The 20,007-nt window shown below is 45.1% G+C and overlaps 3 protein-coding genes across 7 annotated transcripts; all 3 read right to left on the bottom strand.

The window, feature by feature from the left end:
* Window positions 1–844: 844 nt before the first annotated feature.
* pklr (pyruvate kinase L/R) lies at window positions 845–10,276 on the bottom strand. Of its 3 annotated transcripts, none has more exons than XM_040165638.2 (12): window positions 10,204–10,276; window positions 6,281–6,446; window positions 5,809–5,900; window positions 5,577–5,708; window positions 5,108–5,294; window positions 4,606–4,879; window positions 3,897–4,047; window positions 3,002–3,154; window positions 2,713–2,879; window positions 1,750–1,816; window positions 1,301–1,415; window positions 845–1,212 (listed from the first exon to the last, which is right to left on the bottom strand). In XM_040165638.2, the coding sequence occupies exons 2-12, from the start codon at window positions 6,417–6,419 to the stop codon at window positions 1,106–1,108; spliced, it is 1,584 nt and encodes a 527-aa protein (XP_040021572.2). In that variant the 5' UTR covers window positions 6,420–6,446; window positions 10,204–10,276; the 3' UTR covers window positions 845–1,105. The 3 variants fall into 3 exon arrangements, with proteins under 3 accessions (XP_040021572.2, XP_077950970.1, XP_077950969.1); XM_078094844.1 differs by lacking the exon at window positions 10,204–10,276 and adding an exon at window positions 9,639–9,662; XM_078094843.1 differs by lacking the exon at window positions 10,204–10,276 and adding an exon at window positions 6,571–6,862.
* An 88-nt stretch (window positions 10,277–10,364) lies between these two features.
* On the bottom strand, window positions 10,365–16,280 carry cyp11c1 (cytochrome P450, family 11, subfamily C, polypeptide 1). Of its 2 annotated transcripts, XM_040165642.2 has the most exons (9): window positions 15,854–16,280; window positions 15,544–15,699; window positions 14,683–14,897; window positions 12,988–13,191; window positions 12,704–12,882; window positions 12,450–12,616; window positions 11,407–11,485; window positions 11,120–11,326; window positions 10,365–10,692 (listed from the first exon to the last, which is right to left on the bottom strand). In XM_040165642.2, the coding sequence occupies exons 1-9, from the start codon at window positions 16,150–16,152 to the stop codon at window positions 10,582–10,584; spliced, it is 1,617 nt and encodes a 538-aa protein (XP_040021576.2). In that variant the 5' UTR covers window positions 16,153–16,280; the 3' UTR covers window positions 10,365–10,581. The 2 variants fall into 2 exon arrangements, with proteins under 2 accessions (XP_040021576.2, XP_077950968.1); XM_078094842.1 differs by having other exon boundaries at window positions 12,450–12,882.
* A 119-nt stretch (window positions 16,281–16,399) lies between these two features.
* On the bottom strand, window positions 16,400–19,791 carry LOC120810782 (complexin-3). 2 transcript variants are annotated; one of them, XM_040165641.2, is made up of 4 exons: window positions 19,272–19,791; window positions 18,696–19,100; window positions 18,145–18,232; window positions 16,400–17,444 (listed from the first exon to the last, which is right to left on the bottom strand). In XM_040165641.2, the coding sequence occupies exons 2-4, from the start codon at window positions 18,929–18,931 to the stop codon at window positions 17,229–17,231; spliced, it is 540 nt and encodes a 179-aa protein (XP_040021575.2). In that variant the 5' UTR covers window positions 18,932–19,100; window positions 19,272–19,791; the 3' UTR covers window positions 16,400–17,228. The 2 variants fall into 2 exon arrangements, with proteins under 2 accessions (XP_040021575.2, XP_077950971.1); XM_078094845.1 differs by having other exon boundaries at window positions 18,696–19,179; window positions 19,272–19,524.
* Window positions 19,792–20,007: the final 216 nt, after the last annotated feature.

Here is a 20,007-nt window from a genome sequence, read left to right as displayed (position 1 = left end):
CCTCACCAATACGAGTGTGCGATGATGAAACTTTATTTAAACCTCGTGGAGAAACAAACGTTTTGTGACAAGGATGACAGATAGAAATATATGAGGAAAAAGAAATACAAATACATTTGTGAATGAAAACTGCAGATCAAACCGCCTACTGTCCATTACCTCCGATGTAAGACATTATCCTCCTTCCCATCAGGGCTAAACACACCACAAATGGTGGCAAAACACACAATTAGGTTTCAGAAAGCTGTTGCTATCCTCCTATAATCTGTACTTCAGAAGCAAATATTAACATTTACTTCACCGATTTGACAGTTGTATCTTGTTACTTTGTAAATTAATATTAAACAGGTAACTTATTATGCATTTACAAACAATTCGTCCAACAGTTAATCCAACACTGAAGGTTTTTTTTAAAAGATACATTTAAATTTCTCATTAGTTAAGGGTTAGAGGAGTCGACGCACATTGAAGCTGGATATAATTAAAGAAGAAGCAGTAGATACGGTGAGGATCTTACATAAAGGATCGGACACGAGAAAGCCCCATGCAGGAATAGATATAATTAGTTTAAGAGAACAGAAGACAGATGTGGGCATCTGGGTCATCTCAGAGGGCAAAAGGAAGTAGCTCAATAACATCTCCCGGGACCACTCACGTCGGCCCAACGAATTCAGCCCAACGAGTCACAGAGAGGAGCTCTGGTCAGGAAGGAATACTGCGAAGGCCTCCAATGAATACACACTACAACAAGAGACAATGCAGCTTTTCGAATTAATATTACTGATGAAAACCAAAAAGGGCTCAATTAGTGAAGCTATTCTCAACATAAAATACAAGAACAATGTTGAACGTAATAATTCAAGTTTTATTTGGAGGGAGTCATTGTTTTTACGACAAACACAAATCCAATATTCATGCGACCAGTTCCAAATGTTTCCCCAACCTGAGTTTAAATAACGGATGACGCTGCGAAATGCTTTTGTTTATCTATTAGTAGTGATTACCATATAAATCTGCATTATTTGTTTATTTCTATTTCTCAGGTTTTCATCCCATTCATACGTCAGCATGTCTTTCACATTTAGAGTCAAGCAGTTTCGGGCTTTTACGGGACGCTGACTGCCCTCATAATGTTAGTGTGACCGGACCCCGGGATCCAGCCGGTTACCACAATCACCATTTGGCCCGACTTGAAGAATCCTCTCGCTTTCCCTGAGGAGGCGAAAGGAAAGAAACAAAGAGGGTGTGTGAGTAAGACATATAAATGAGCAGGCTTATGGAGCCAATCAGACACACTGACCAATGTCCATGCCGAAATTGACCCTATTATCTACATCATCGGCCCAGACGGGAGCAGGCAGAGGGTGGAAGAGGACGGGAAACACTCCTCTTAACAGCTGAGACTGACGAGCCACCTGAAAGAGAGGAAATACATCCAGGTTGTCAGTTCATAGTTATGCGGCAAATATTTACAAAATGTTCAGCATGTTTTTCAGTTTTCAAGACTCTTCAAGACAACTGACCCAAACTTTATGGTTTGTGACATCCAATAAATATAACCTCCATTTGTGACATCGCATCACAACGTATGTGGACATGAGTTATGAGACACTCATTCAAATGGATCGCAGATTGTAAATGGTGACAGCAACAGACAATGAGAGCAAATATTGAATAGGGATTTTTCAACAGTAAAGTTGTGTTTCAGGCAAAAATAATGCAATGCTGCTGCCGGGAGGCAGACTATACCTGAGGGCTTCTGGTGATTGCGATGATAGGACAGCGTGGTCGATACCTGGACAGAAGATGTGCCGCCCTGGAGAGACGAGGAGAAAAGGAGGAAACCATCAACGAATGCAAAGCAGCATGTACACATCCATGAACAATTAAATGATCATTAATGTCGTTCCAGTTGCCAGAACGCTCCTCGGTATAGAGGAGTAACGTTTCTAAACTCTGCTGAAGGGATGAACTATGGTTGTGATGGAGAAGTCAGACAGGTCCTCCTTCCTATTGATAGAAATGTAAATGTCACTTAAGACACTTTTTAAATGAAGACATCACTTTTTAAGATTGTGTATTAAAAGAAAGTGAGCTTTGGTTGTGGACTGATGTCTTTTTGCAATGTGAGGTGTCGCTCACTGATGGCAAATAGAAATAATGCAGATTTAAGGGACACAAATTGGCTTTGTTCGATAGTGATAGCATCACTGTAGACAACTAGACTGGTTTTATCACAGTCTTGATCCAAACTCAAGGTCAGCGTTTGCTTGTCTATCACAGAGCACTACACATACGACATGGCATGGGTGCAGTACCTTTGTGCCAATAGAATACAAATATCAGACAAGTTTGAAATTCATATTGGATCATTCAACAAAAAGCAGGAAGTACTGTGGCGTTTGCGTTTGCACAAAGCCCAACTTTCAGTTGTGTCCCGCTGCAGATTTCCATACACATTCACCAGTAATTAAACCTCCTTTTTTACCTAAAGGGAATCATTTGTCTTTGACAAAAAGACATGCTTTCTTGCAGGGCTTGATGAGAAGACATACAATAAATATAAATCTGCAGCCAGTTAGCTTAGCACAAAGTCTGGAGACGGCTAGCAGGTTTCTCTCCAACGTTCGTTCTTTCACTTTTGTTTGAATAAAAAAAAAAAAAGAGTCAAACTATAACTAACCATGGAAATATATTTTCTCAACTACACACCTGCCGCTGGTGGTGAGGACTATGATGGCCCCCGCGCAGCATTTGAAGGAAGACTCTACAGCGCCGATGGCTGTGACCTCTGTGGGGTCAGAGGAGAGAGGAGTGAGGCGACGCAACTCCTCAAACAGCTGCTGGTGGAAAATGGCTGCCTCTGCCTCCCTGCAGATCTGAGCGACAGAGAGAGTGGGGGAGACAAAGGGGGGGGGGGAGTGGAGTGTTGAGCGTTATCAGAGGGGAGACTAAATGTCAGATGTAACAGGATGGACATGATGCACACACACACACACACCGAGTGCATCATTGCGACTGCCTGCACAGGAAACAGTCCCTTGGCGGTTTCCCCGGATAACATAACGCAGTCGGCTCCATCCAGCACGGCGTTGGCGACGTCACTGCCCTCCGCTCTGGTCGGCCGTGGATGGGCCACCATGCTCTCAAGCATCTACAAACACATTACAAACAAAACAATAAAAACATTAGTCTTTTTGCTGCAACCAAAATGTCTCCACAAGCCACCGTAAAAAAAAAAAAAAAAAGGGATTCGCTCAATTACTCCATTAAGAAAAGCCACTCGTAAGTGCAAGATAGGAAATGACGATCTGGCCAACGTGGGGGAGGATGAATTGTATAATGGCTTTGTTGATGGTTGGACACAAGACGTGGAGAAATAAAGAGATTGCTTGGACTGAGAGTGGTGTAAGACTTTGTAGGATCATTATCGACGTGCCAGGGAGTCGGTGTTGTGAGTCAATAAGCAAGGCAGACAGTTGGAAAATGAGATGCAACGTTGCCCCGAGAGACTGCATTTTTACAGTTGCGCCGGATTAGTGATAGTGACGCTTGTGGGCACACGTCTACATTTGCAAACCTGCCTTAACTCTGAGTCAGGAGCTGTAGCATGTCTACGATAAAGCGCTGTGAGTCAACAGTGCTGCCGGTGTGTGTGTGTGTGTGTGTAACAGGAGAGCGGTGAGAAAGAGAGGAAACGCGCGGGTCCATGAGGATGACATCATTCGACAAGTGTGCGAGTGCATTATTTTAAGTGCAAGGGTAATGTGTACCTTTTAGAGTTCCAACCAAGCTAAGATTAAAACAGCTGACATTTGATTGCACGACACTGTAAGTCTCAGTTTGTTTGTTTGTTTGCATCCTTTTCTGCGTTGGTGTATGTGCTCGTCCCTGACCTGTGTGGCGCAGATGACCGGCTTGCCGGCAGAGTTGCAGCGTCCAATCATCATCTTCTGGGCGATGAAGACTTTCTCCGCTGGGATCTCTATTCCCAGGTCGCCCCTGGCAACCATCACGCCGTCGCTTTCCGCCAGGATCTCTTCAAAGCTGACAGAGATTAGGGGAGGATTGAGCGTTAGAGAAGAGCTTCTGTGCATTACTTTTATTATTCAAATGCTGATCAGGTTTTGCAAAAACCATGATTTTCCTTTTGCATTGTGATCGTACGTACATTGTACATCTGGAGGAAAACCAGACAGAATGAAAAAGGAGATTTAAGTGAAAACACAGCTGCAGGAGACTTCACACGCCGATGCATAGCATCATTATAGTGCAACAAAATCCTTATGATCCGATCTTTGAGATATTTAAATCACAGCCATGGTTACACGCCGTCATCACCCAGCATGCAGCAGGAGGAGGCGAGAGATGAGTGACAGAGAGGAGCGCTGCAGCTTAAACTGTGTCAGATGTATTAAATGGGAGCCATAACTCTCACAGACAGCCAGACGGATCTCTTATCAAAGCGCAACAGCCAGAGCGGACGTGTCCATCCATCCCTGACAGCCGACGGTCTGCGATTTTAAAACTCACGCCCTCCAGCTAATACACCTCCCTGTGAACCAATGGTTGTGATTCGTAAAAGGGATTTTCCTTCCTACTCACTTCTTAACCCCTTGCCGGCTCTCCACCTTGCTGATCACTTTGATGCCTCGTCCGTGCGCCCCTAGAGTTCGGCGCACATCTTTGACATCTTGAGCGGAGCGGATGAAGCTGGCGAACACAATGTCGACGCCCTGGGCGACCCCGAACCTCAGGTCAGCCTCGTCCCGCTGGCTGACGGCCTGAAGGCCGATGAGGTCGGAGCCAGGAAGGTTGACGCCTTTACGGCTGCACAGTTGCCCGCCCGACTCCACTACCGTGTCCACCCAGTCAGAACCTGACGAAAAGAAAACATTATCACTTGTGAACACCCTGAATTGAGTGAATTAGAATAATCTTGGTGGGAAGGTCTTTCAATACAGTTAAGATTTCTGAAGTTGACTGTGTGTGTGTGAGATTAATATATATATATATATATATTATAGTGACCCACTGCAGTGGGGAAGCACATTTTGTTGGGTGGGGGGGGGGGTGAAAATGACGCTATGCGTTTAATGCTTATTACCAGTTTCTAGTACTTTGAGTCCAATGAGGCCGTCATCAATGTAGATCATGCTTCCCGTCTTGACTACTTCGGGCAGGCTGCTGTAGTCCACCCAGATAATCTTCCCGTCCGTCGCGTCTTTGTCACTCTCTGCCGTCACCACACGGACACGGCTGCCCCTTTCCAGCTCCACTTCCTCCTCTACTTTCTATACAAAGACACGCTGCCTTTAAATAGACACCATCGGAGTCGCTACTCTCTTTAAGCTAAGTAAGGCACTAGATTTATGCAACACGTAGAGGTGAAACCTGTGGTGCAAGGACGAAGTAGACATAAATGAAAAGGCTCCACTGGTATGTAATGAATTACAGTATGGCATCCTTCCAAGTTCTGATCTATATAGTACATCGATGCACCACTAATGGTTGGTGCTTCAAATCAATCATGTGGCTCCTTCCTTCTGGGAGAGGATCTCACACAGCAGGTTTACCCCTTTCACTAATCCCGTGCGGATCTCCGGACCCTTCGTATCCAAGGCGATGGCCACCGGACAATAACACAGGGGGTCCGGGGTTATTGTCTCCACAGCCTCTCTGATGTTTTTGATGGTTTCACTGTGGTACTGACAGAAAACAAGGAGGGAGACAGACAGACTCAATACATGGCTGAAGGGAAGACCAAAACATGCGTGTTTGAGTGGTGTAATTTCATGCTCTACATACTTCATGTGAGCCGTGAGAGAAATTTAGACGAGCAATATTCATTCCCGCCTTGATCATCTCATGGAGTTTAGGGATAGATCGGGACGCGGGACCTGAAGGGAGGAATATCAACCGTTAAAATCCCTCCCCGTGGCTTCTCAAATATGACAACGTGGTGATTGTTTTGTTGGTTTGGGATTTTTGAACAAAATAAGCAAATCTGCCAAAAGATGATGAAGCCTTTTTTTTCCTTGTCCAAGAAAATATTTGAATACATCAAAAACATTTAGAGTCAAGAGATGTGCATGACCTTAAAATCCCATTTGCATTCTGCAATTAATTCAAGTTACTTTCCTGGCAGAAAAAAACAGTATTTGCTCCAAAGCCACAGTTCCAAGCGCACCAGCAGACTGAAGGCTACGCAGCACGCAGGAGCTGCCAGAGATTTCATTCAACAGTTGCCAGAAAACAAGCGGCCGGTTGTCTCGCTCACCGATGGTGCAGATTATGCTGGTGTTGCGCGCTGTGATTGGCTCCTGGTCAATGTTCAGCAGACAAAGATGCTCCAGGAAAGTGTCGGCCATGCTGGCGTCCAGGCGCTGGCGTTGGATGAAAGAGTCCGGCTGCGTCATCGCCTTCCGAGTAGCGCCGGATGCAAACTGTAGCAGCACAGACATGTTGACAGTGAGGGGAAGTCGGATTGAAAACTCCAACTGCAGACTACACATGGAACTAAACACCTCGGTATAGTCTACAGCAGACAAGAGAGGGCCCAAAACACACCACGCTGACCGGATATCAGTTACATCACAGGAAGATCATCGATGTTCACCAACTTTCAGCTCCCGTACGAGTCAGTGGTGTGAAAACAAAAAAAACATTGCACGTCGTTTATGAGCAAAACATTTAAAAACAAATGCAAGGATCATATTAATAATTGAGGAAATAAAAAAGGCTGTAAGTTGGCCTTTTCAAACGCGAAGATACGAAAAGGGTTTTCCACACGAGCACCTGAGCGAGTCAATTTCAGGCAGCAGGAGGAAGACGTGCACTTTAATGAGAGATTATCTCTCCTCCACTGAACAGACTCACAGTAACAGGGATTGAAACTAGGGATATATTTTAGGACTTTATTGATAAAAGGTTATAAATTATAACAGCTTACAGAATCACGTGTCGGCAAAGGTCAAAGCAGGGAATGCAGGCTGAACAGGCCTTAAATCCCAAAAGTCCATGACAGCCAGTAACAACGGCACAAAATGAATTTCTAACAAACGGGCAGAGAGAGTGAGAGGAAACGGGCTGAAGAGGAAAGTGGGAAAAGGTGTGTGGATTGGCGGAGTGGGAGGGACAGCAGTGTGGAAAGCAGAGATAGTGAGAGGGCATCTAGTGGATGAAGGGAAAATGGCAACGGGACTGTGGGCTGAAATATGTGCCTGTGACAGAGAGAAGGAATGAAGACAAACGGACACGTCGTGCTTTTCTGACCGGAAGGAGAACTATTCGGCTGCATTTGTGTTGTTGTCCAGAGTACAAACTACATGTTCTTCTCCGTCCTGGGAAAAAAATGTTAAAAATTGTGAGAAGGAATTAGATGGGAAATATTGGTCTTCAGCTGCTTTAAATTTGAGTGAACACAAAGACATTCAAGTTATTTTCATTTTTTAAATAATATTTAAATATCCGGGCATTAGATGTACTACTCTTAAAGCCTTTCAACACCCAGGGAATCCGCCTGCACAAACCCTGAGCACACAAAGCGGTAAAAGGAGCCGATGTCTTTCATGCAAAGCGATGGGGAACCTGGTCGAGGGCTTCGAGCTACTACAATGGCATCCATTTTAAAGCGTGCCACTGTCAGTCAAGCCTGCAATTTCTGCAACCACAGGGGAAGAGAGAGTAGAGACCATGCAGCCTCAAACCGACAAGGTCGCTGCTGACAGCACAACAGGAACAAAGATGTGAAGAGAAAGGAAAAAGCAGGCGACACTGAAGGGAAATTCAAACTTCAGTGGTGGGGCGCTCAATTATTTCATTCTGCACAGCCCGTCATTGTACTAGGACCTTGTTGACTGCCGTTTATACTAAGTGATATGTTGTAATTGTGTTCTTTAAGAGAGAGAGAGAGTGAGGACATGCTGAAAGACAGACGGACAGATGCTCGACGCCTTCAGAGGAAACTCCCTGATGAAAATGGGGACTTTAGCAGGATAATATCAATCAGCAGAGCTCCTCCATCCTGTGGATTCGGTATCTGTGGGTGTTCTCTCTCTCTCTCTCTCTCTCTCTCTCTCTCTCTCTCTCTCTCTCTCTCTCTCTCTCTCTCTCTCTCTCTCTCTCTCTCTCTCTCTCTCTCTCTCTCTCTCTCTCTCTCTCCACCTCCCTGTGCCCCAGTTCTGCCGCACCACTGCACACATCATTACGTGTCCCACTGAGAACTCCTCCTCTAAGCCCTCCCGAAACATGGAAAGGCACACACACACACACACACACACACACACACACACACACACACACACACACACACACACACACACACACACACACACACACATACACACACAAATGTAGGCACCTGTTACTGGAAGGCTGACTATAAATAAAAGAGGTCAAAGACAGTGGCAAAATAGCGCTTGAGGCACAGCCTTTGTGGGTGATGAGAGAGGTGAACCAGGTGATGGGCGTGGCCTGTTTGCAGCAGGTCACATTTCTGCGCATCAGAGAGTAATGCATTGTCTTACGCGTGGACCGTATAATGAAATCATCGGATAATGCATTGGATAATGCATGGCCAATGGATATTGAAAAGGACAGATCATCCACGAGACTGCACCTAAATAACCTTCTACATGCAGTTCAGTTTGCAAAAAGTAATTTGGGATTTTTTAATAAAGCTAAAGTTTTGTGATAATGTGAAAACGTCACTGTATCTCTGCACCTGCAATCCAAAGTGAAATCATTGGTCCACTTACTCATTTTAATAAGACCATTTCCTTGTAAGATCCCAACAGTTCCTTGTCCTCATTTACTTTATCTATTTCTGTAGTTTCTATGTTTCTTCCACTGTGTTTTTCCTCATCTCTCCTCCCACTCACACCGCAGACGGATGATTTTTGATGAATTTGATGATGAACAAATTCCTTGTATGCTTAGCATATTTTGGTAATAAATGTTTCCTGATTCCTGAATTTGCAGTCTGACTGAAACAACTGCTTCTTACTCCCTAAAAGGCAAAGTGCGAAGGTAAGTCAATGATCTATAAATGTCAATATGACTGATCAATAATTCATTTGGGCCTCCATAGCCTGCAGCCAAGGTCAGAGTTCAAAAAGTGGAGGAATTGAAAAGCAGATATAAAAAGACTAAGAGAGTGTTATAATGCTAAACACTGGCCACAACCTGGCAACCCAAAATACGTTATAAGTAGAGAGGCCTTTTTAAATTTATTTTAAGTCAACATAAAATCAGTTTACAACCCACTTTTAATAGGTGACTTATGAAAGTGATACGTTTTTAGGAAAGCATCATTATAAGTGTGTTGCAGTTTTAGAGTGAGATTATAAGTGCAGATGTTTTTGAAACATTGAAATATAGTCTGCGTCATTATTCACTTTTTCGCATTCAACCACAGGAGCATGTTGCTGCTTTACTGGAAAACAAAGCTGCCTTATTTGAACTATGGACTGATAGGAACCGATGTTATATAAGTATTAGACTTTGGCAAATGAGGTGCCGCAAAAGAATGACATGTCTGCTACTCTGTTTATTCAGAGTTATTAAAGGGTTGATGCAGGTCACATGAACCCAGAATGAAGGAAAGGTGTAAATCGTTAGCCAAAGGACAAACAGACCTTTGTTCCTCAGTGGACTAAAGAAACCCTGCAGCCCTCTGCTCGATGTCACACACACACACACACACACACACACACACACACACACACACCTGTATGATATAACAGACTGGAGTAAAGGTTGGTTTTACATACAGACACTAAAGTGCTATAATATGACATACAAGTTAAATTGCAATCGCTTATAACAATAAAACATTTAATACATGTTGGAGAAGCATCAGTATTAAAGCATTAGCCAACATTAGAAACTTTATCTTAACGTGCAACTCACAGGTTGAGAGAAGGTTTGCGAAGAAAATTAACTCTTTTTAAGGAGCTTGTCAGAAAATGATTTGCAAAAGTGGGAAACGGAGAGCGACCAATCATTATTTTCCGCCGCAACATAAATAAACACTAAGAGAGTTTTTCAGCCAAAACAAAATATCAATCCAACAGAAGAAGCATGTTTACGGATGTAGAAAGAAATGTTGGCACACTGCATACGGCCCCTAAACGGTGGACGACGCAGAAACAGTCGAAGCGAAGTAGTAAACTGGAGATCTTTAGAAAGGAAACGACCAACCTGTTGGATGCACGATGAGGGCCAAGAACACGAGTGGAGAGGAGGGACGAGCGCCCAGGTGGAAACGAATGAGTTGGCGGGAGTTTTAGCGCCATCTGGTGGACCGTCTGTAAATGTTGACTCTGCGAGCTTTGCCACAATGAGGACCACACGTGGACAAGTCCTGTTACAAGTTTATTGATCGGCAACAGGAATTATTGGGTTGAATACAAAGTGCATCAGGACGGGAAGAAGCTCAGTATAACCTTCAGTGAGTGTCATCAGAATATGGTTGTTGAACTGGGATATTAAAACAGGCTACGCTGTATTGTATTGTAGTATCATACTGAATCGCATGTCACGTGTTGATGGCATGTCTGCAGTGTGCACACGTATGTATCAGAGTTTTCTGAAAGTGATCCTCGGCGGAGTCTCGGGCTGCAGGATGAGGGTGCATGTGGTCTTGAGGTCCTCTGAGGACAACACGCTGAGATGGAAGCTCCGCAGGATCTAGACGGAGAGGATGAAGGGAAGCAGAGGAGGAGGAGGTGATGGAGGTGTAATCACAGGGCAGAAAGGGGAGGAGTAGCTGTTAAGAAGGATCGTATTTATGCTGCATTAAGCATCAGCGGCATAAGTATCGACTGAAGAACACTGGTTAACAAGTACGGAGTCTCCTTGGGCTCTTTGTCGTATTTCAGGAAGCAGATCCACCAAAAAGTTACTCTTAATACCCTAAACTGCTGGATGGGTTTAATTGAAATAGTTTGAGGCCAAAATAAGTTTATTAGATAACAATCTGAAAAGAAATGACTACAAATGTGTGCAGCAGGTCTCTTTTTCCTCTCCTATCGCTCATCTCACAACCTGCCAACAACCTGCCCCCCCCCCTCTTGCATTGTATACTTTCTCCCTCACTCCATCCTCCTTGACTCACATGCATGAGCAGGAGCTGCATCTCGTTCTCGGCAATCCTCCTCCCAACGCACTGCCTCGCCCCAAAGCCGAACGCCAGGGAGCGAAACCCTCCAGCGCTCTGGCCTTCCTCTCTGGCGCCGCCCCACCGGCCGGGGTCGAAGCGCTGTGGATCCTTAAACACCTCGGCACTCCTCCCCAGGGGGTAAAGACAGGCCTGCACCATTGTCTGAGGGGAGGGTTGATTCAGTAGCATTCAATGTACCTGGATGTGTTGGGACGAGCGCATGTGAGGATCTGATAACTCACCCCGGCAGGAATGTGGTAATTCTGAAGAACGATGTCTTTGATCGGGTACCGCTGCACTGTGGTTCCCACCGGATACAACCTGACACACACACACATACACACACACACACACACACACACACACACAGACAGAGTCTGATGACTCATTCCCAAAACTGAACTCAGGATTCCTGGTAAAGAAATCTCGCTGTTGATGTAAACAGGCTCAGAGCATCATTTCTCTTTCATGATACGTGAAGGAGAAAGAAGGTATTTAAGTAAGTGCAGCGCGTGCCGGCTGGCTGCTGTTTAATTTAAGGTTACTTGTGTGCTTGTTTGGAATTAATGAACACTAAAGCAGCGTTTCAACTGACCCTGTATTATAGATCTTCCTGCTATATCCTTTTCAAAATCTTAATTACTTGATGAAAGGTAACTCTTGACCTTGGTAACAATAGTTTGACAAAACTACTCAAGGTTCACTTACATTTGTTTTTCCAAGGACTTTGATCGCCTCACACAGTCCTCATCAGGTAACACTGATGAAAACTTCTTTGCGCGAGAACTGAGCTTATAATTTACAGGCAAGTGAGCCTAATCCATCCACTGATGAAGACCTGATGGAAAGCCCCAGAAAAGCATGTAAGTCTACCTTTTGTCAAACATCTGTTTACATGATCAAGAATTAAAGTTAATTTTAAGCTAATTCAGTTGAAAGGGTCCTCAAAGTGCTATCGTCTCTATGACAACCGAGGAAACTTGATTCACTGATGATGGTTGGTGTGACAATGATTGAAATCAAAAAGCTTTGACAAAACCCAAAAGAGAAATTGAGCTTAACAATATTCCAGAATGCGATAACCGGTCGTTTTTCTGGTGGTGGTTTTGTGCGATGAAGCTGGATTGTGCAGGACGCTGTGTACTTGATAGGAACTGTGAGGACAAAGGACTGGCAGAGATGGACCAGCGTGTGTGTACTGGATCGACAGAATAGAAAACATCCCCAAGGGAACCACAAATGAATTAATCAACGAGGAGACGGATGTGTCTCGGGTAATATTCACCTGAGAATCTCCTTGATTGTGCCTTTCAGCAGTGGCGCCCCCTGCAGGGCTTTCACAGAATCACCACCAGCTTGTGCCCATGACGCCCTCACCTGCTGCCTCACCCTCTCCTGCACGTCGGGGTTACGACCCAGCTCGAACAGAGCGAACTGCAGGGGCACCGCTGTCTGCAGGACAACGGCACGAGAGGTCACGTGGAATAAGTCAATGTGTACAAAAATACACCATGGAAGAACAAACACGCACACACACACCGTGTCGACCCCTCCCGCCATCAGCTCAGTGACATTGGCTTTGATGAGGTCTAAAGATAGCTGCCCTTTCTCCATGAGTTGGCCCAGAACTCCGGTGTACTGGCCTCCGCCTGCAGCCTCGGACCCTCGAGCCTGCGAGGAAGACAGCCGCTGGTACCCCTTCTGGATCCTCGCCTCGGCTGGAAGACGGAGATCAGGAGGAGAGGAGGAGAGGAGGAGGGGGGTGTCAGGCATGAGGGGAGCAGTGAAAACGCTACCAGGGAGGCCCATTGAAAGCCGTCTACCGTGGCTGAAGATGTGGTCCCATGCACTGGCGTGCTGCGTCCACAGGGGGGCGCCCGCAAGGAGCATCAGGCGAGGGGGCAGGTAGAGGAGAGGAGGGGTCGTGGCCAGCATTCGCTCCACGGCCCAGATGAACTTCTGGGACTCCATGGAGGGAGATGAGGAGAAGAGGCCGATGCGCTCCCCGTAGATCACATGGCAACTGGCTGTGGGGGTGCAGGAGTGAGGGGGAGGGGGAAGGGGGGAGGGTGGGAGACAGCCGACGTGTTTCTGGGTGAGCAAACAGACTGAAAAAAAAAGGCCAAAACAAGGGGATGCACACTGAATATAAGAAGTAGACAGTAATCTGAGGGTTACTCGGCCCTTTGCGTTGAGGATATTCTAAAATTATTCCCTGAGTGCGTGCGTCGCCGCAGAGGACGGCCTCGCCTCCAGCAGACATCCAGCGCCCATCAGACACGCTAGTATTAAACACCGCATCACTGACTGGAATAGAGTTTCTTGCAGATCTATTCCTATCCCGGCTTAGCACCTGGCTCTGTGTGCCGTGGTCCATTAGGAGCAGGCTAGCGTGACTCAAAGTCATCAACCCCCCCCCCCTCTCTCTCTGACGCACACACACAACACACACACACACACACACGTGTACAGCACACCGAGTCACACCAGCATGCACAGGTGTGAATGTGGGAAGTAGCAGGTTGAGGCGGATGAAAGGAGCAGAGCCGGAGGGAGAATGCTGGAGCTTTGATCATCTTTGTTGCTGTTTCTAATTTTTCTATTTTTAAAGGTGCCTGTTCTCCATGACCTCCTACAGCTGTAATATGTTAACGACAGACATGCCTGGAGGTTAAAGAGAGCTTTGGCTCTCATAAGAGGTGAAACTATTTTGAAAGGCAAATATTTTGTTCCTGCAGATTCCTCTGACATGAGACGCTTTAATGGCCTGTTGGTCTACGTCTGCATTAGTGACTCAACTCAAAGAGCTGAGAGTTAAAGTGAAAGTCTGTCAAAGAGGGAGGTGACATTAAGAGGAGGCTCATCGGGTGAATGGGGTAAAATCTTATTGGATATCTCTTTGAAACTTACCCAGGTGATGACTTGCAAGTGTTCAGTACAGATGTATTATTAAATACTAGCCAATTTTCACAAATTTCCAAAACGGAAACCTGAACATTAGATGAAGCCAGGTTGAAAATGATTATGTCATTTTGTTGACGTATTGAAAATACTGTTCTACAAACTATGAGTTGAAATATATATATTTATATTAAAAACATCTCAATAGGAAAAATGCAGATAGGAATTATATTGTAAAGTTTGATGTATGTAAGTACAACTGAAATGGAGATTTATAGCTTAGATTCTGAGAGAAATAAACTAATTTTGAGAAAACAACCAAGAAATGTCGATTTGAAATATGCAAATGAGACCTTATCTAATGCTACTCTAGTGAATTCATGAGATCAAATAAACAAAGTAAAATTAACTAAACTGAGTACGGACGCTTTTTTTCCCACCATTTCAAATCCCACCACCATTTACTGACTTCTCCAGGTGAAAAAAACAACACACTTTTGTGGCAATGATGAGTGAACGAAATAGAAATTCACGTGAACTTCAAGTGTGCAAACAAACGCAAGAATACACAAAGAAATTCGCAGGCCTCAAATCACTGGGGGTCAATGACCTCTGACCTTCTAGCGCGAAGCGGAAGAGGTCAGGACTGGGATCCAGGGTCAGACTGCGCTTTCCCTCCTCGCCTCTCCCCTCCTTCTCCACTCTCGCCCGGAGCATTCGGCAGAAATCCATCGCGACCTCATCAAGCAGCGGGAGGAAACGCTGCACGGGCGCACTCATCATCACCTCCTTGTTGAGCAGCAGGCGGTCAGCGCGCCACTCCTCGCCGTTCCTGTGGAGAGAGCATTCGGAGCGAGGCATTGAAGTGACCCGCGGCCCAGAGTGGGTTGGAAAGAAAACAGTAACACTTTTCCACTCCTTTTGCTTTTTTTTCGTGGTCGCTTTGTGAAGATGCTGTGGTCGTTTTTGGTTCTCTCTGTCTCCCTTTTTCTTTTCCACAAATTCTCGGATTTTCCAGGAAACACAAACTCATTCCATCAGAATAATTAGAACGATGCTACAATCACATTTTAGGAGCTTTAAGCGTAGCTGAATACCTTCTCCAACTGGAAACAAGTGAGCAGCATTGTGATGACTTGAGTGATTACATGCACACAGACGCACACGCTTCTCTCACTTAAAGAAATATTACATTCATAAAAAAACATTTTCTTGAGACATGTCCTATTTTTAGGAATCAACATCAGCTCAACCCTGGTCTCCCTCCACTGGCTCACTGTTTTGTTTCAGAATAGACTTTAAGAGCTTTAACGATCACTTTCACACGTCTGGGTCTGATCCTAAAATGTAAAGAGGGAACGTTGAACGAGCATTCGCCTCTCGCTAGCAGCCTTAAAGTCTTGGCTGGGCCCCTTCCGGCTGTTCTAATGTCGGGGCCCAGAGCTAAGAAGGCCCGCGTGCACAGGAGCAGTACTGACTTGAGGAAAACTCCCTTGCTGTGCTGCCGCGTCTCCCGGTGCGTTGCCCACGGCTGCAGGGTCATGCGTCGGGGGTGCAGCCCCTCGGAGCGAAACAGCTCGGCTATGTCCGCCGGCAACATGATGTTCACGCTGCTGTGGGTGCCCACGTGCTCCCTGCGCACACAAACACACACACACACACACACACACACACACACACACACAGAAGGACGTAAACTAACGTCATGAACATAATCGGAACAACAAATCTTTCGCTCCTCTTTCAAGCATCAACGTCACGCAGGAGGCGATGCCGCCATCCCACTACCTGTAGATGGGCCCCAGGGCGTTGAAGGTCCTCTCCATGTGCTTGTGGATCTGCCGGAAACGGTCCTCTCTCCAGAACTTCACCAGGTTGATCAAGCCGCTCCTCCCCGTGTGAGGGATCTCCTGGAAGCTCCGCACCTGACCTCCAGCCCTCTCGGCTCCTTTTCTCCCCTCCGACTTCCCCGGCGCCACCGCCACACAGAGAGCTCTCTGCGGTGCGACGGCACAGAGCGCCCTCCCGGAGCCGCGGGGGCCCTGCGCTCGGACGCACACCGTCACTCGGGTGCACACGCTCCTCATGGTCCGAACGAGGTGCGTCCCGTCGATGCCGACCAGAGTTGTGGCGGCGCTCGCTGGCGTCTCTCCATGACCGATTATTTCCCTCCTTAATCCTCAACCTCATATCCTTGAATCTGCTCCATCGCTCTGATGGACTGATAGGGAATGATGATTTATGGATGTGAAGGTCAGAGTTCAAGAGAACCACAACAGAGCCCAAATGTCAGGCTGCTCCAGAACACACACACACACACACACAACGAGAGAGTCCAGCTGGTCAAAGATGTCTTTATTACACGTTTTTTTTGTCATGGCAAGTGGAGAAAATAATAAAGAGACCATGACTGTCTATCAGTTTGGGTGCTTTTTTTTCTGCTTCTTGTTTGAAAAAAAAAACGTAAGCAGCAGATGACTAATTAAGAAACTAATTGCTTTTCTCTCTAAAATATTGAGCTTATTATATCAAATCTATATCAAATGTAGCTTCAAACAACAATTTATTTACATGTGATATAGATTAGAGATCATTTACAAAGAGACATCAAGACAATCATACAAAATCATACAAAATGAGCACTTACAATTAACTGATTTGTGTCAATGTGTGATGAAATGTGTTTCCCTGAGGTTCCTTACTTGTGAACAGATCACTTGGATCCGTCATTTAGAGAGAAGTTACAGTACAACAAAACTAGCTAGTTTATAGATGGAATAAAATAATAAATATTACACAAACAAAACTAGGCTCTAAATGGGGAGAAGACAACAACTCGTTAAGGTAATAATTAACAATTATCGTCCAATCCCATTTTTTAGGGATAATTTAGAATGCAAGACAACACCGCTTGTGATGTAACTTTCCCTGCTGGTGTATTCATCAGATTATTATCAGAGAATTCATCATCTGCAGGTTTGATCAGTTCAATTTATATTTAGCTCATCTTATACAAGATAATAAAATAATCTGGCATATTAGTGTAATAAGACAAGAATAGTCCTCAGATGACATGATTGTGTAACAAGAGTTTGTATGTAAGATGTTGAAGTGGCACCCTGAGGGGGGCGGTGCCTCCGTCGCCCCTCCGATCACACGGCGATCACTGGACTCTGCAGGCTGCTGGTGCAGGAGTGGACGTCCTGCTGCGTTTCCCTCCTTTGAGCTCCTCCGTGCCAAAGCCGAGGCCTTGGAAGGCGCTCAGCAGGTTAAAGCCGCTGTCCTTACTTTTGGAATTAGAATGAATGATCTTCGACAACTCGCGGGGGAGAGACACTTTTCCTCCAACAGATTTCAGGTGGTTTGTGTCCCTGGTGCTCTAATTAAGAATTAAAAAAAAAAAAAAAAAAGAAGATAAAAAAACGTGTATCCTCTATCTTGTAAACGTGTACTCTGTATCTGTCTTCATTGCCAAACAAGCATACAGTATTAGTAACAAATAGAAAAATAGAAAAGCACTTGTTAAGAGCAGAGCTATTTGTTTATGAAGACACGTGAGCTTCAACATGAACTACACATTCCTTCATAAAGACTCGTCTACATTGATTTTGTTAGAATGAAGAGTCATTTTGGGTTGATATCGGCGGTCCTTGTGAAGAAAAGCGGTAACGTGTATCGGAGTCCTTTTGGAAACTTGCTGCAACTTATTTTACTGCAGTTCTGTCAGTCTGCCTGCACAGTCCTGCTTCTGCATCAACATTTTCAGATGTATGTGCAAAAGCGCTAGAAGTGAGTTTTGCATGAACAACAAGCTTTTAAAAAAAACGAGTAAGAAAATAGAGTAAAGTTGCCTTTGTGGAAAACGTATTGCTGTGCACAATACATGTCGGAAATACTGGGAAAATATTGAGCAGAAATGCTTTGTATTGCATAATAGATTATTTCTTCTTCCCCAAAAGCTTCCTTCCACCCTACAGCTCAATGACCCTGAAGCATCTTCGTCACGCTTCCCAAATAAATCAGTAAAAGCATACATCATTATGTTTTTTTTCCTGTTTAATAGAAACATCTGCACTCACCTCAGACAGCTGATATTTTCTCCTGAAGTGAGCTCTCATAGCGGCTCTCTCTGCGTTCTTCTGAGCGTTCGTTGCTTCCCGGAGCTTTCTGTGAACACGGCAGACGAAAACACAAATGACACAGAATTTGAATTAAAGCAGATTTCCTTACTTAATGTTAACGAATCCAGTTTCAGACTGTAAATTCATAAAAATGGCTTATTTGAAAACAAATGCAAATTTAAAGGACAGTTTTGTTTTCTTGCCATTACGTATTTAAATGTACATGTTCTGTAGAACACATCTCATTTTCAGTATCTCTAAATATTTGAAGTATATTTATAACATGTATTTCCATTTGATGCTATTTTACACTTTTTAATTTCAAAAACAAAATACTCATCTAACTTGTATGTCTATTCTTTTGATAGCTCAAGCATATTTAGTAAATAATATTTTGATGAAAATAACATTTTGAGAGGACCTTTACTTTTAAAGTGTGGTTTCAGCATGTTACTGTCACTTGTACTCGGTGTACTATGCGTGATGCGTCTCTGAAGTTGTCCACTCGCCTTTCTTTCTCCAGGTCCTTCTCGTACGAGCAGATGATTGACAGGTCTTTGGGCTGCGCTGTACGAGGAGAAGGGGTCCTCCCAAACCGGTGGCATCGTCCCCTTCCTCTCCAAAACCTGCCCCTCTTCTTCCTGCGTTTGGCACACAGCTTCCTCTCCTTCACCTTTGACCCCCAGCTCGTCAGCCTCCCGATGGGCGTCCTCAGCCAGTTTCTCACCCTGAGCACAGACTCCATGCGGCGGCGGGAGCCGGGACGGGAGGGAACGACCACCGGCCCTACTTCTCAACCAGATGTTGGGTGGACCTAGAAATGTTTCGTCCTTCGCTCATGTTGTGTTGCGCCGATGGGACAAACTCAGGACACACACACACGCACGCACGGCGGCTATAACTCAGATTGAGACCTGCCAAGGACAAGGACGTCAGTCAGACAAGGCTCACAGATGCACAGACTCAGTTAACTCTTTCACAATTGTTTGTCATCTAGAGGAAAAGAAAAAAAGATTAGCCACTTTTTCACTATTAATCCCCGCCAGCATGAACATTTATCATGTCCGAGTTCACCGTCTGCTTACCGACCAGGTGGTCACAGTGTAGAATCCCGATAAAGCTCCGGGCAGATGGCCTTCGCCTCGACCGGACAATCCCACAGAGCTTCAGAAAAACAGAGAGAACAAGAAGAAACAGAAGAAGAAGAAGACTCTCCCCGCCGGATGTGGTTGGCGTGTGTCGCTCACGGGAGAAAATGACGCTTCGTTTGCTGGTTTCAGCCTCTTCTTTGTCGCCTTCCGTCCTCCAGACTTCCTCCGCTCTCCAACAGACCCGACTGTCCCTTACAGATTGCTTCTCAAAGGGCTCAACGAGGGGAATCTCGTTAGCGGGTAATTAACCCGATGACTCAAGTGTTTGTGAAGGAGATTTAGAGACTTCATGTTGAGTGACACACGCAGGCGTTCGCAGGCGGGACATTAGAGTTGTTGCTGTTGAATGCAACATTTTTGGGGTTTTAATTTTTAGGAGCTGTTCAGCGCTTCATTTGGGAAGGTGACAGAAAAGGTAATGAGAGATGTTCTTCAACCTCAGCCAACCAGAAAGCTGTTACGTTACGACAGTTGTTACGATATTACACGTTTTTTCTGTTTTTTTTAAGAACACAATGAGTATTTGCCCGTCTGATACCCAGAGATGAAGAGATGAGCGAAGCTTTGAGGAACGGAAATGAAACAAAGAGAAACCTGAATGGAGAGTCTGGCCTGAGACACAGAAAATAGGACATTATAAAAGACTGATGCAGTTACCTTAACTATTAAA

The sequence above is a fragment of the Gasterosteus aculeatus genome, chromosome 20 (genome assembly GCF_964276395.1).
Source record: "Gasterosteus aculeatus chromosome 20, fGasAcu3.hap1.1, whole genome shotgun sequence".
In the NCBI taxonomy this organism is placed as follows: Eukaryota; Metazoa; Chordata; class Actinopteri; order Perciformes; family Gasterosteidae; genus Gasterosteus; species Gasterosteus aculeatus.
The sequence above is the reverse complement of the archived record's forward strand: the minus strand, read 5'-3'. Positions and strand labels throughout refer to the sequence as shown.